This window comes from Sesamum indicum, linkage group LG10 (assembly GCF_026168435.1).
Source record: "Sesamum indicum cultivar Baizhima isolate 11 linkage group LG10, ASM2616843v1, whole genome shotgun sequence".
NCBI classification, from domain to species: domain Eukaryota; kingdom Viridiplantae; phylum Streptophyta; class Magnoliopsida; order Lamiales; family Pedaliaceae; genus Sesamum; species Sesamum indicum.
This window is the reverse complement of record NC_142666.1, coordinates 20,679,426-20,693,832: the sequence shown is the minus strand read 5'-3', so window position 1 is coordinate 20,693,832 and position 14,407 is coordinate 20,679,426. Positions and strand designations below refer to the sequence as shown.

General features: G+C 35.7%; 3 protein-coding genes across 3 annotated transcripts; all 3 read left to right on the top strand.

Annotated features, from left to right (window-relative positions):
* The first annotated feature begins 481 nt into the window (after nt 1–481).
* On the top strand, nt 482–3,816 carry LOC105171462 (Protein kinase superfamily protein). The gene is made up of 9 exons (XM_011092592.3): nt 482–619; nt 979–1,088; nt 1,180–1,587; nt 1,732–1,983; nt 2,080–2,234; nt 2,389–2,468; nt 2,561–2,696; nt 2,831–2,980; nt 3,272–3,816. Exons 1-9 carry the CDS (start codon nt 597–599, stop codon nt 3,449–3,451), a joined length of 1,494 nt encoding a protein of 497 aa, XP_011090894.1. The 5' UTR covers nt 482–596; the 3' UTR covers nt 3,452–3,816.
* A 952-nt stretch (nt 3,817–4,768) lies between these two features.
* LOC105171461 (2-oxoglutarate (2OG) and Fe(II)-dependent oxygenase superfamily protein) lies at nt 4,769–8,295 on the top strand. The gene is made up of 7 exons (XM_011092590.2): nt 4,769–5,010; nt 5,128–5,185; nt 5,270–5,374; nt 6,072–6,129; nt 7,143–7,318; nt 7,617–7,686; nt 7,782–8,295. Exons 1-7 carry the CDS (start codon nt 4,889–4,891, stop codon nt 8,069–8,071), a joined length of 879 nt encoding a protein of 292 aa, XP_011090892.1. The 5' UTR covers nt 4,769–4,888; the 3' UTR covers nt 8,072–8,295.
* A 3,985-nt stretch (nt 8,296–12,280) lies between these two features.
* LOC105171460 (histidine-containing phosphotransfer protein 1) lies at nt 12,281–14,341 on the top strand. The gene is made up of 6 exons (XM_011092589.3): nt 12,281–12,765; nt 12,852–12,982; nt 13,112–13,180; nt 13,643–13,714; nt 13,810–13,882; nt 14,065–14,341. The coding sequence occupies exons 1-6, from the start codon at nt 12,706–12,708 to the stop codon at nt 14,107–14,109; spliced, it is 450 nt and encodes a 149-aa protein (XP_011090891.1). The 5' UTR covers nt 12,281–12,705; the 3' UTR covers nt 14,110–14,341.
* The last annotated feature ends 66 nt before the right edge of the window (nt 14,342–14,407 follow it).

Here is a 14,407-nt window from a genome sequence, read left to right as displayed (position 1 = left end):
CCTGGCTTGGTATCGCCCCCAGACGTAGGATTTATATCCAAACTGGGTTAACAAATTCGTGTGTCTTTTACTGCCTTCATATTCCACCTGTTATCCATCTTAACCCGATCCATTTCCTAACAAAAGGATGATCAGTTTTGCAACTCTTGATCCTAATTATACTCATTGCTTTTTCCTACTTATTTGTTTTGTTTCATACTATAATTTTTTGGGCTCATTTGTAATAAGTATCTTATCCTGTAATTTTGATTGTGCATGTAAATCAACCTTGCCATATGTTATTACAATATTACAATTTATTTTCGATATAAAAACGTGTTTGTTTATACGTGAGGTTCTTATGTATCCCGTACCGTGTTGGCTTCGTGTCTGTAATAGTGGTAACAGTTTGGATGATATTAAAAAATGAGAAGCCGATATTTTAGCATGGAGATCTTCCATATATATATATTATGGAGAAAGTAGACGCAAACCATTAGAATACATGCAAACCACTATTCCTATTTTTCATTTTCTCTCTCTGATTCTGAATTCGAGTTAGCAGACTCCGTTGTTGGTTCCTGAGGCACCTGTTCTTTTGCTGTCTTTAAGGAACCATGGAAAATAGCCATGAACCAAGGTAATCTCATCATAATCTATATTATTATGTGAGTTTTGTTGCTTTATAGGCAAATGCTGGTATTTCGATTCTTGTTTCTTTCATTCTATATGTGTTGTGGGCTGTGTCCAAACTCTAATCTACGTAGATAATTTGATTTCAGATTCTGTAGGTTTTTCTGGGCGGGTGAAAAATAAATTCTGGGAATCCAATGTATATACAAAAAACATTGTTTAAGGTTTACTATGGGATTCTTGCCTTATTCTGGTTTCCGTATGGTCATTTTGCTCAACTTTATACATTTAGTTGTTGAATTTTTGTAGCCGTTGAGATGATATATTTCCCTATTTTGGATAATTTAAGAGCTTCTTGAATTACAGGGAAAGTGAGAATGCACGCAATATGGCTACAGAATGTCCAGACGGACAGTTCTTTGTAATTGGAAAGAAATTGCTTTTTTCTACTTCCTCTCTTTCTCTTTCCGCTGAAGGTAGCTGATCATACATCTTTCACTAGTTGTCGTTTGTTTTAGCCGACTATACATGTTAACAAATAGCACACCTCCTTTAATTGTGCCGTAGAATTGAAGTCCATAGAGGCGGAGGTGGCGGCATTAGAAGGATGCTCAAGAGAAGATGAAGATGAAGATGAAGATGAAGATGAAGTTGAAGATGAGGACGATACCAATCCGACAAACACTTTGACAAGTACTACGGATGCAGAAGCTCAAACTAATGGAAAATTCGAATCTCAATGGAAAGGGTTCCTTCGCAAATTGAGAAAGGCGCCACATTTTCAGACATTCCATCCTACCATTCCGCACCTTACTTCCATAAAGAAGCTTACGAGAAAAAAAAGCAGTAGGAATACACAAAGTTTGCCATCATTTCCTCCCAACATAGAAGCTGACTTGTATTACTGCTTCGAAAGTTCATGGAGAAATTTCACTCTTTCAGACCTCCAAGAAGCAACAGATAACTTCAGCCCTGGTACATGATTTCAGTAAAGGACTCTGATTAGTGATAGTTGCATAATAACAGTGGCAATGAGGACACTTTTACAAATGCATTTGCAATCTAGAGAACGATAAGATACAGCGGATTTTCACTTCTTTGTCTATTGTGTTTGGTTAGGAAACTTGATTGGAGAGGGGGGCTATTCTGAAGTTTACAAGGGACACTTGGAAGACGGGCAACTAGTAGCTGTCAAACGGTTGATCAGGGGAACCCAAGAGGAGATGACTGCAGATTACTTATCCGAGCTTGGTATTTTAGTTCATGTAAATCATCCAAACATTTCCAGTGTGATTGGCTATGGCGTTGAAGGAGGGATGCACCTTGTTCTTCCTTTGTCTGCTAACGGGAGCTTGTCGTCTGTGCTGAAAGGTTTATTCCAGGCTTCCTTTCAAAAGATATAACTCTTTGTTTTCACAGTCCAATACCCAAGAAACCTAAATTCCTTTTGGCCCATATGTTCCTCAGGCAAAAACGAGAAATTGACATGGTCTCTCAGATACAATATAGCTATGGGCATTGCCTCTGGTCTTGCTTATCTTCATGAGGGATGTCAAAGAAGAATTATCCATAGAGATATCAAGTCTGCCAATATTTTGCTCACTGAAGAATTTGAAGCTCAGGTAGAGATCAACAGACGCAAAATCATGATTAAGCCTTTAGCTCCATTTTCATTTAGAAACATCACGGGACCTGTTTGTCACACCAGCGTAGATGGACTTTGCTTTTCTTTAGTTCTTTACTTTGGTGCTTAAGTGACGTTGGTTTTTTGGGCAGATTTCGGATTTTGGGCTTGCGAAATGGCTTCCTGATCAATGGACGCACATTACTGTTTCACAGTTTGAAGGCACATTTGGGTGCACCAACTTACTACCTTTATAGTGAAAACTGTTGACATCCTCACCTCCTAATAAACTGTCTAAACATTTTCTTTTCCTTTCGATGGCAGCTATCTACCTCCTGAGTTTTTCATGCATGGTATAGTTGATGAAAAGACTGATGTTTACGCATTTGGAGTGTTATTGTTAGAGCTTGTTAGTGGCCGTCCAGCCATCGATGAGTCACATAACAGCGTTGTGATGTGGGTAAGTCGGCTTCTACATATCAAGCATTAAGCTCCATAGGCAAACGTGGGGTGATGCAACTAACAAATAAATGCACTTCTTAAGGACCCTTATCATGAATTTTCATTTGCCAAAACTTGATTGAAATTCTGCAGGCCAAACCTCTGCTGCTTGGTAGAAATACCACAGAGATAGCCGATCCATCACTTGATGGTTATTTTGACTGGGAACAGCTGAACCGTGTGGTTCTGGTCGCTTCCTTATGCATCCATCAAGAAGCAACAGAAAGGCCTAAAATGAGCCAGGTGCATCTTTCACTTTATGGATACTTATGATTACTTATAAATAGCATGCTATTATCCTCCTATATTCACCACTCTTCTGGTTAGACAGCCAAGACGGCTTCTGTTCTAAAGCTTTTACTAGCGCCCACTTATATCTCCAATAAACGTAAGCACCTCCTAAGTGAGCAGATAGAAGAAATGCATAATTCTTGAGGAAGCAACTTCACAGTAGCAGAAGAAAGATATACTTGTAAAAATTCATTATGTTCTATCCTTTGCTTAACGTTGAACGGTTGTTTCTGTACGGTGCAGATTGTGAGGATGTTAAGAGGCGATGAAGGCATATTGCAGAACAAGAAAAGGTTCCAAAAAAGGCCTGCGCTCAAGAGATGTTGCCCCTTGGAGGTGATCGCGGAAGAAGATGGCAACTCAGCCAAATCTTCCAACGATAGAAACCAGAAAATGGAGGTTGCATCAGACCAAGAATCATAAAAACGGTGATGTTGAGGCAAACTTGCACAACACAAGCTGAAAATGAGGATTTGGAATGTCCGGTCCTTCCTCCACGGTGCTTGAATCGCATTTCTGCAACTCATTCACTCATGTTATAGGTCTCGGGGAATTAGGTGATGGGCTTATAGTTCGAAGTGAAGAGCTATAGCAGCAGTTCAACAGTTTGTGTTTCCGAATCCGGATAGTGCAGGAATGAATTTTCTGACATTTTTATGTAGTGAATGACAACAATGGCAAGAGATCAAAACTGGACATAGGTTGCATTTTCATCTTTCTTCTTTTGGAAATTCTTCTAGCCAAACACTTTAGTACATAACATTTTATTCTTATTTCATTTCATTTAATTGAGTTTCACTGACTGATGACAGATTTAGACATAAACAGTATATGCAGTTCCGTCCTTCTTCCTCTTCTTTTTCCCTCTTTAAAACGCACAATCACAAAAACTTGTAACCCGCCCGGACCACACTTTAAAAAATAAGTGAATTATATTTGTTATGTAAACAGATTACAATTTAGGAAGAACGATAGAATAACTGATTGGTCAGTATGACTAAATTTGACCGAGTTAAAACTTCCTCAACAGCAATTTGCATTCATAACTATCTCAATAGTACTTTAAAATTCATCGAATAGGGAGTTCTAATATGAACAAATAAGATATTCGGTTAAACACACCTAAACCCATCTAAAAATGTGAAGTTACACTTTTTGTAAAAAAATTAAAATTATACTTGTAACCCCTTCTGAAAATTCTTGTTCACACCTTACCCCTTTCATATAGTTTGGAAAAAAATACTGAAATTAGCAATTTTCTTTTATAAATTGTTAATTTTACCATTCGTTTAGTATTCCCATATAATAATTTTATACTGATAAAGGGAAAAATATAATGATGTTAAACTCACTCAGTATTTCCATCAAAACCCTGGAGGAGGTCAGGTATACACAGAAATTTTTCGAAGGAGGTGTAAGTGTAATTTTTCATTTTTAGAGGGGGGTTAAGTGTAATTAACCCTAAGATATTATTAAATGATATTTTTTTAAAAAAAAAGTTACCGTTGTTATCAATTACTTTTACAATTTACAAAGTCAATCACAAAAACTCACAAAAGAACTCCACATCTAATAAAACTGGGGTGCTAAATGCAATAATCTGTTTCCTGGGGTGTTAAATGTGAATTTAATTGATTATTAGGTTTTGATAAGTAAGCTAGAAAAGGTAACCTCATCCTCAAGATTCAATTGATACGGTGTCGTTCCAAGTACGCCTAACTGTATAAATAGTTTTCGTCAACTCCCATCGAGTGATCTACCAAAATCTCACTCCCCAGCTGAAAAAACTTGGTCAGATTCGAGCATCTTCAGCTTTATCTCTTTCAGAATTTACCTAGAAAGAGATCAAAATTTAACCTGATGATTAGATTTTCTCACGTTCCACTGTTTTTCTTGCTGTTGATCGCAACGATCGTCCGGAAATCCTTGTGCAGTTCGATAATCAATCCGTCCAAAGTCAAAAGCATCTCATGGAAACCCAGGTATTTTGAAGGTGATTTTATAGTTAACGTGTTTGAAGTATTTCATAAATTTAGGATCTTTTTGGCTGTTAATTATCCATTGGTGTGACTGAGCTACATTCTGGCTTTGCAATTTAGAGCATTTGTGTACGAAGGTTTTCTAACGGATGAAGAATGCAATCATTTAATATCTCTGGTGAGTTTAGACTGATATAAGATTCTTGTCCTCTTTTATTTCGTTTTTGTCGAGGTAGTCATTTGATTTTGTGATTAAATTTAGGCAAAATCTGAGCTGAAGAGGTCAGCAGTGGCGGACAATGTGTCTGGGAAGAGTAAGCTAAGTGAGGTCCGGACTAGCTCCGGGATGTTTATACCAAAAGCAAAGGTTTGTTTCAACCCAATTTCTTTATGTATTTGTTGCTAATTTTGCTATCACATGGTGCGTCAAAGTGCTTGCTATTGGTTTGTCAAACCCTGTCATTAATCAAGTCTGAGCTAATTCAGTTGGCAATCTGTGCAGCTATTGGGATCTAATGGTTTTGCATTAAACTGTTAGCCCCGTATTTGTGTTGATATTGATTTCATTCAAGTGAGGTAGGCTGGAGCCAAGCGGTTTCCATTGCTAAAGTTAGTAATGAAATAGTTAATAAAAGATCAGGCTTCCATTTTCTTGGTGAATATTCAGTGATATAATAATTGTCCTGAACAGCTTGGTTAACTTATTCAATACTATACTGGCTCAGACAGCCTAGCTTAAGCTTAGTGAAAGCTTATGTATTTTGGCATGCTCATGTGTCTGTACATGCTGGTATTTCAATTGTTCATATATCTGAAAGATTATTGTGGATTGCCGTCTGAAATTGTTGCTGATGTGTACCAGATGTTGGAAATGTGTAATTTTAGGCACATGGACAAAATATGGTGTTATGAGTAAGATCTTGAAAAATATCATTCTGAATCAACCAAATGACTAATAAATTGACTGGTTTATTTCATGTTTTCTTACCACAATTATGACATCTTTGGATAGCTTTATGTATGCCACATGTTTTAACTTTTTTTCGCCCCATCTCTTCTGATAGGATCCTATTGTTGCTGGCATAGAAGAGAAGATTGCTACTTGGACATTTTTACCACAAGGTCACGTTTTTCTGATAATTCGGACTTTGAACAAGTTATTCTCCTTGATATGTAATGGAATCATATCACTGGTTATTGATAATAATCCAAATTAATTTAGTAAGTTTAAGTAGTATGAATCTATTTTAATTACAATTCTTATGCATGGCATTCCAGTTCTCTAACCTATTAAATTTTGTAGTTGCTGCCCTGTGGCCAGGCAAATAGAAAATTCTTATGTAGTTAGCATCTAATAGCATATATTTGGCATGGCCATGGTAAACTGACAGAACCTGGTACTGAATAATTTTATGGGTAAATTACAACGATCTTCCCTGAGGTTAGGCATAATTACGGATACCCCATCGTTATTTGAAAAATTACAAATACCCCCCTAATGTTTGATGAAATTATGTAATCCTTTGATGGAGGTATTAAATTGTCAACTTTGCCCTTACTGTATTTTTTGTTTTTTGTTTTAAGAAAAATAAAAATTTATAAAAAAATCGAACGGGGTGGATCGAAAAATTATAAAAACATTATCCACTTAGTCTATAAAGAAAATCACAAAACTTTAAAAAACAAAATAAAATTATAATTCTTAATCCACAAGGGCATTTTGGTCAGCTGGATGAAAACCTAATGGATTGGGCTAATTGTTAGACGACCATTAAAATCAGGAGGATATTGGTAATTTTTCAAACAACAAGGGGTATTAATAATTGTTCCAAACCTCAGGGGAGGTAGTTGTAATTTACCCTATTTTTATTATGATTATTCCTTTTTTTTGGGATAATGTGAAGATTTTGAATTAATGATAAGTTGATGGATGCTCCTTTGTTTTCCCCTCTCTCTCTCTCGCCATTACATAAACTATTAATTTTCTAAATATCACCATACTATGTGTCTTTCCACAATTTATTTAATATCTTATACATTGTTTACAACACATGTGAAATTTTGCACTATATGCGGGCATAGAGAATGATAATTTCTACCCACTTACAACATCTGATTCCTATTTCTCCATATAGAAAATGGAGAAGACATACAAGTATTGCGCTATGAGCCTGGACAGAAATATGATCCTCATTACGACTATTTTGCGGACAAGGTCAATATAGCTCGTGGTGGACACCGGGTAGCTACTGTGTTAATGTATCTTACAGATGTTGAAAAAGGAGGGGAAACTGTGTTTCCCTCTGCAGAGGTTAGTCATGTCTCGATTTCCTGTAGTTCCAGATCATAACCTCTTGTAAATTCTTGGTGGTTTTGTACTACGACATATCGGGTGCGAAATATTGACTAGCCCATAGTTAGGGAGCATATATTTGAGAATCGACTTGTTGGGTTGTGAATTGCCACGATAGAGAAGGTCATTTTTTACATGGGTTGTGTATGAAAAGTGTGTTGCTTGCCTGATGCATATTTATGAATTACATAATCATTTAACTCTACTTTTGATGACTTTCGTGTTTTAATGTCTTGTCGTTCATGCAATCATGCAGGAATCACCTCGTCGTAGGTCTGTGTCAACAGATAAAGATCTTTCTGAGTGCGGAAGGCAAGGTCCTGCAGGTGAGACAATAGCCCAAGGTGTAACTGCTCTAGTTCAAACTTTCTCCATTTGAGAAGCAACTGTTGTCTTATCTTTATCTTTCTATGTTTCTCAGTGAAGCCACGGAAAGGGGACGCACTTCTCTTTTTTAGTCTCACTCCAGATGCAGTCCCAGATCCTATGAGTCTGCATGCTGGCTGCCCTGTGGATGAAGGCGAGAAGTGGTCCGCAACAAAGTGGATTCATGTGGATTCTTTCAACAAAGTTGTGGGTGGAAATTGCACCGACGCAGATGAAAATTGTGAAAGATGGGCATCCCTTGGGGAATGTACAAAGAATCCGGAGTACATGGTTGGATCTTCAGATCTTCCAGGATACTGCAGGAAGAGTTGCAAAGTATGTTAAACTCTTAGACTGCTCCCTCCCATGGACATTCACTTTGTTGAATCACCAGTTCTCGTTGATTTTGGAACATTTACTTCGCTCAAATAGTAGTTCTCGTTATTTTGCTTCTGTATCCCACATTCTGAATTTTTTCCTTGTACTATTCTTACATCATGTTGTTCACCAAATTCTGACTCTCTGTTAGGAAATGATATACAGACTGAAAAAACTTTTCTCTTGCTTCATTTTGTCCATTTTGATTTAGATTTATACCAAGCTTATTTTGTGCATTCATTTGTTCCACCACCAAATTTGTACAGATGTGTGTGTTTTCTTTGGGGATTATACAAGTGACATATTTTTGTTCACCTATCCAGATTTTTTTCAATGATCTCAGCGCCTAGGTTGAGTCTGGACAGATCTTGATTTCGTCTCATTTTATCACCACTATTCTCACGTTTGAACTATTTTTGATGGATTACTGGGCTCTATAGTATTTCGTTCTTAAATACTGTTTAAGCATTGCATACGACCATTCAAGACGACACATTTTGTCGTGCCGTCCCCTCTTCCCACATTGGACTGATAAATTTTGTTTCTGACAAGACAAGTTCGTCATAAATTAGGTTCGTTGAACTTAATGTTATGATTCACAGACAAACACACACATGTGCGCATGCGTAGGAATAGGATAGTATTTAAGCATGCTGATGATTCCAAAAGAGGGTGAACTGCACATTTATAGGTGTTATAAATTTTTGTGGGCTCTCCTCTCACTCTACCTTGCAGCATTGTTCTTCTTATCAACAATAATGGTCACTTTGATTTGATGGAACTATACAACACACACAAATATGTGTGCGTGTGTGTGTGTGTGCAAATATAATGCTAGTGGACCATCTAAAGAGATTCTCCTGAGGCATGCATCATAAATAACAATAATTGAAGGCAATAAGGTGGTCCTCTATATGATATGATCCTCATCAATTTTGTTCAAAACCTTCAACAGTTACTACAAGCAATTAAACATAAAACTATTCAGGCAAATTTCTCATTTACTAGAGATTAAAAAGTTTCTTGTCCAAATCAAATCTGATTAGATCAAACCAGACAACATCGACCATTGCATAATAATGTAATTAAACAATCTCAACACCATACAAGAAAGAAATCGGAAAACAATGTTATTAAGAATTGTTTTTTGTTTTTTTTCAATATTAATTAATCATATCTAGATTTATTTGTCAAAAATTAGACATTCAGAAGATAAGGTGCGTGGTAGGTGCACATGAATGAAGTAGTACGTTAAGAGTCAATACGAGATAAAATTCAAATGAATTAAAGCTCGATATTTGTACTTTAATAATGGGATACTTTGATATTGTTGTTGCTTAAAATGGAGTCATTGAGATATGCAATGCGATATATCGCATTGTTCGAGAAAAAAGCTACAAGATTCCAATTATGTATGCCAGATTATTAATTATTATGTAGCTTTAATGGATTATTTTTAAGTTGAGGAATGTTTAAACAAATGAAATAGCCAGCATTACACTCACATGGCACCATTCCGCCCATTATTCTTTGTATTAATTCTTGTTTTTTAAAAGTAAGGTATCAACACATTAATTATTCTATGGCTACAATCACAACTAGTTCATAACTGCACATCTTGTTATAGTTTTTTGCATCAACATTTTTATAGTGAGTTTGGTTAGTGTATTGTAAATTACAAAAGTCTTTACTTTTGCCTATACGGGGAAAAGAAAAATTGTTCTGCACCGACCGTAGACATAAGTAAGGATGGAAAACTGATAGTATCGCATTTTGTGCTTATTTCATATAATATTTTAGCCTATTTTGTGACAAAATGCTCCTAATTAAATATTATTTTGCAGCTTTAGGACAAAAGAATTGAAAAATGAAGAAAAGCACCAAAATAGAAATTCAAACAAGACTCAAACTCAATTTTTGGCAAGAGTTTGGAGCTGCTTGGACTACCTCTGATGAAGGAAGAGTTTAACTAAGATTATAATTTTATCTCTATAAGTCTTTTAGTTCAACTAGGAATCTACTTCTAATCCTAGTAGAACTAGGTATCTAGCTATTATAAATAGATGATGTAATTCACTATAAGAGACAACTTTTGAACTCTTCTATTTCTCTACGTTTTTATAATATTTTCTTACTTTGCTTTTCATGCGTTCTTCCATTAGCATGTCAAGCTAGTTCTCTTATTCCGGTTGAAAATTTGGTGATTGTATCCAACGAGTTGTGAGATCTAATTTATGCTTTTTACTTTTATTCATATTGGTATTTGTGTTGTTCTCTATGCTTTTATTACAAATAATCTGATTTATTATCAAGAATATTTGCCTAGCCAATTGAACTTACAAATCCGTAATTGTTTGTTTAGTTCAATAACTAGTGATAACATAGCATAATTGATTATGTAGAAGTTTTTGATTATGTTGTGGGGAATGCACAATCTAACTTAAATAAATCCTCGTAGGGATTTATTGGTTAGAATTGGGTCTTTCTAGTTCTTAATGCTGTCGGTAAATTAAATTTTGAGGACGTTCCCAAGGTTGTTTACTGATTAGGGATTTAGTCAATGGACATTCCTTGACTATCCACAAGGTAAGGAAAGGTGAGGTCGTACCAATGGCCATAATCAATTTATCAATCATGGATAATTGTTATCTTTGCATCTACGATCGAGTGTGGAATTAAGCATGATCTTGTCTTTAATTAGAATACTTTTATCATATATTTATCTCTTCTTATTTTATTTTTTTATTTTTATTCTTCACAATCATAAATCCCCCCAGTTATTTTTATTTTTATTTTTTTGAAGGAATTAATTTAAAACCGATCTCTGTGGATTCGACCCTACTCACACTTCTACAAATGTGTTCTTAGGAATTATTTTTGGTGGATTCGACACCCATAAAAAATAGTTGTTCTGTTAATGATTGAATTTTTTTATTTCAAATCCTATTATATCTTTTATTATGTGTAACATATATTGACCATGTGTATTTAAAATAAAATAGCTGACGTAATATTTATACACGTGTTCATGTGTATGTTAGCTGAAATAGGAGATGTAATAGGATTTGGAAAACATACTATTTCTTCTTCATAAAATATTAAATTTCTGCAGCTAAAACTTGATCACAAGATAGGAGAATCATGTCCCTCAATCTGAAATGTTTATTCCTCCATGATAAAAATGAAGTCAGTGGAGATTTCATTCACAAACCATTGGATATGTTCCAAAATGTGGTTTGGCATGAAAGGAATTTGATCAAAAAGTGATCTCATAACTTTGAAAATAATGCAAATATTATATAAATTCATGTTATTATCTGTCACAGAGTCAAAGAAAAAGATCACCATCTTCTTTTCTGTATTCTACGCTATTCTACCATTAATACAAGTTAAGCCCATTAACCTTACAATTCATTGGATGCATAAAACAAGATAAATTAAACAAAGGGTTTTTGTTTTTTTTTTTAACTTTTGAAACTTTGACAGGTTAAAATATAAATGAAGGCAGACAATGAGATGCTTCAAGACAAGAATAGGAATCTAGAACTATGCAAACCATTCTCTTCTTGTCAATAAATTTGCAATAATTGTGCTCAAACTTTATGATGGGGTTAAATAATTGGTGGGAAGAAATAAAAGAATGTAAATGAGAGCGTCAAAATAAAAATTACAAAAGTAGGGAAATATAAAAAGAAAAGCCTCCATTTGAAAAGCAAGAATGTGATGAGATGAGTGAAAGGTTGCAACTTGCACATAATCTTGTACATGTTCAATATATGTTTTAGGCCATTTAAAAGGAGTAGATCATATGTTATGGTATTGCAAGAATTGTATCTTGAGCAACACATCAATGATTTAAGTTTTATCATTCTATGAAAGAAAAGAAATGTTAGGCTGGTTTTCAACTTTTCATTTAGGTAGGTGAAAGATTTAACCAATGACTTAGTGAATAGAATAGTGAAAGTCAATCTCCATTATCCATGCAACTTTTGCACAAACTTTCTTTTGTTTTTAGCTTGGGGGGTGGGGCGAGGGTGGTTGTTGTTGTTGTTGTGTGTGGACAAAGCCCATCAGCTTACAGGTACAGATTTTGCCTCTGCAAAGTTTAATATTAAAATAGAGACAAAGAAACATAATTGGAAGTGACATTGTATAGAATCTTGCAATTAATATATTGATGAAAAGAAGTGGGGTGGCAAAAAAGATGGAGGTAGGGGGGCCGTATATGGAGATTTGGAGAGGCTCACAATTGATGCCAGAGTAGCAAAATATGGTAGGAGGGCTGTAAATCTTGTGTGTGTATGTATATGTGTGTGTGTGTGTGGTGTGTGACCTAACACAGCACAAATCCAGAGAAAGATAAAGGAAAAGAGTGGGAGTCCAGATTTGTACTTGTAATCACCCTAAAGCAGGCAAAAATTTGGATCTTTCTCCTTGCTGCACTGTGTCTGCTACACATTAAATTCACCAAATCCCCTTTCAAAGCATTTATATCCCTCTGTTCTACCATTTATTCCTCCCAATCCTAACCAAACATTCATCTTTCCATTATTTCTGCTACACCAAACAAGCCCTTGGTTCTTGGTTGAGAAGGCTAAAGCATGGAGGTGGATCAGCTGCAGAGGACTTTTCATGATTACCATGCTTCTTTATTTAATGAGGTAAAAATAGGAGTCAAATGCAAATGATTTTGAATCATTTGACGTTTTGTTGTTTGTTCATTTTTTATGTGGTTTTCTTGGTGAAGGGATTCTTGGATGAACAGTTCGTTCAGCTACAGCAACTTCAAGATGAGAGCAACCCTGGGTTTGTGGTTGAAGTGGTGTCCCTCTTCTTTGAGGATTCTGAAAGACTTCTCAATGATCTCAGCAAAGCTCTGTGAGAATTCTTGTCCTCTCTCTGTGTCGTTTGTGTTTGTATAATCAGTCAGAAAGAGAGAAAGAGAGAGAGAGAGATACAGTGCATTGTTACTCCTTTCTAGGAATCATAGTACTTGGTTTTTTGCAGGGATCAGGAGAATGTGGACTTCAGAAAGATTGATGCTCATGTTCACCAACTGAAAGGTAGCAGCTCCAGGTAAAAAATCATGTTTCTCTTGTTCTGATGTATGAAAAAAATGAAAAAGAAAACTCAATATAGGAGGTATGTTTTGTCTTTTGCAATGTATATCAGACAAGAGAAGACTTTTTTAGGGCCACTTCACTGCATAGCCTAATGGGACGTTGAAATTTTAGTCCAAGGTTGGTTATGTCAAAACCTTACAGTGCTAACTGCCATTTCTTGTTCTGTTTCCCCTCTGCTTTAAGTGAAGTCAATATGAGTTCAATGTATCCAATTGGAACCATCATTTCTCTAACATCTACATCATTTTTATAATATTATGGAGGAAAGTATCTGTTCAGTAAGCTAATTTGATAGTACCAAGAAACAGAAACAAGGAAAGATGTACTTGCAGAAACACTAACAAAACGCTTATGGTATTTGGTATCATAGTCTTCTTCATGTCATAACCATAACTTTTTGTTTTTTGCATGATAGCATTGGGGCTCAGAGAGTCAGAAATGCCTGCATTGCTTTCCGCAACTTCTGCGACGAGCGAAACATCGAAGCGTATGGATACTATAAATTTTGTCCTCTTCTTTTCCACTGACAAATTAAGCATCTAAGTTCTCACATCTAACATGTTGCAATATTTCGAGTTGTAGGTGCCTTAAATGCTTGCAACAAGTAAGGCAAGAGTACTTGCTAGTGAAGACCAAGCTCGAGACATTGTTACGGGTGTGTACTTGTGGTCTTTCCTTGCAAATTCTTTCAACAATTCATAAAATCGTTACATGAAAATACCATACGTCACACTCTTGAATAGTTGAGACACAGTTTTTAGTTAAAATCTTGTAATGTTTTTATAAGTCTGTAAGATGGCCGGCACGTTGTAACTTAATTTCTGCTTTTCGTTTCAGTTGGAGCAGCAGATTGTGGCCGCTGGTGGGGCGAGTCCCATGTGAACGTCTTCTCCTGAAGCAATGGTGTTCTCGACTATGATGATGGTGCTGTTTTGGAGAAACTTTTAGTGAGTTTCTTTATAGTTATCACTTTGCTAAGATTAAGGTACTGTGAAGTTTGTATGAAACTTCATTGAAAAAAGCAGTAATGCTTCTATTTCTGAATATGGAGACTCCTGTGTTAATAATGCATTTCTGATTATCATGTTATCTAATACAGTTAGCTTTGTCTGTCCCCTGGCTCTACGTATCGTTGTGTTAAGCTGAAATTCTGACCTCGTCCCCGACCAAATGGGCCTAT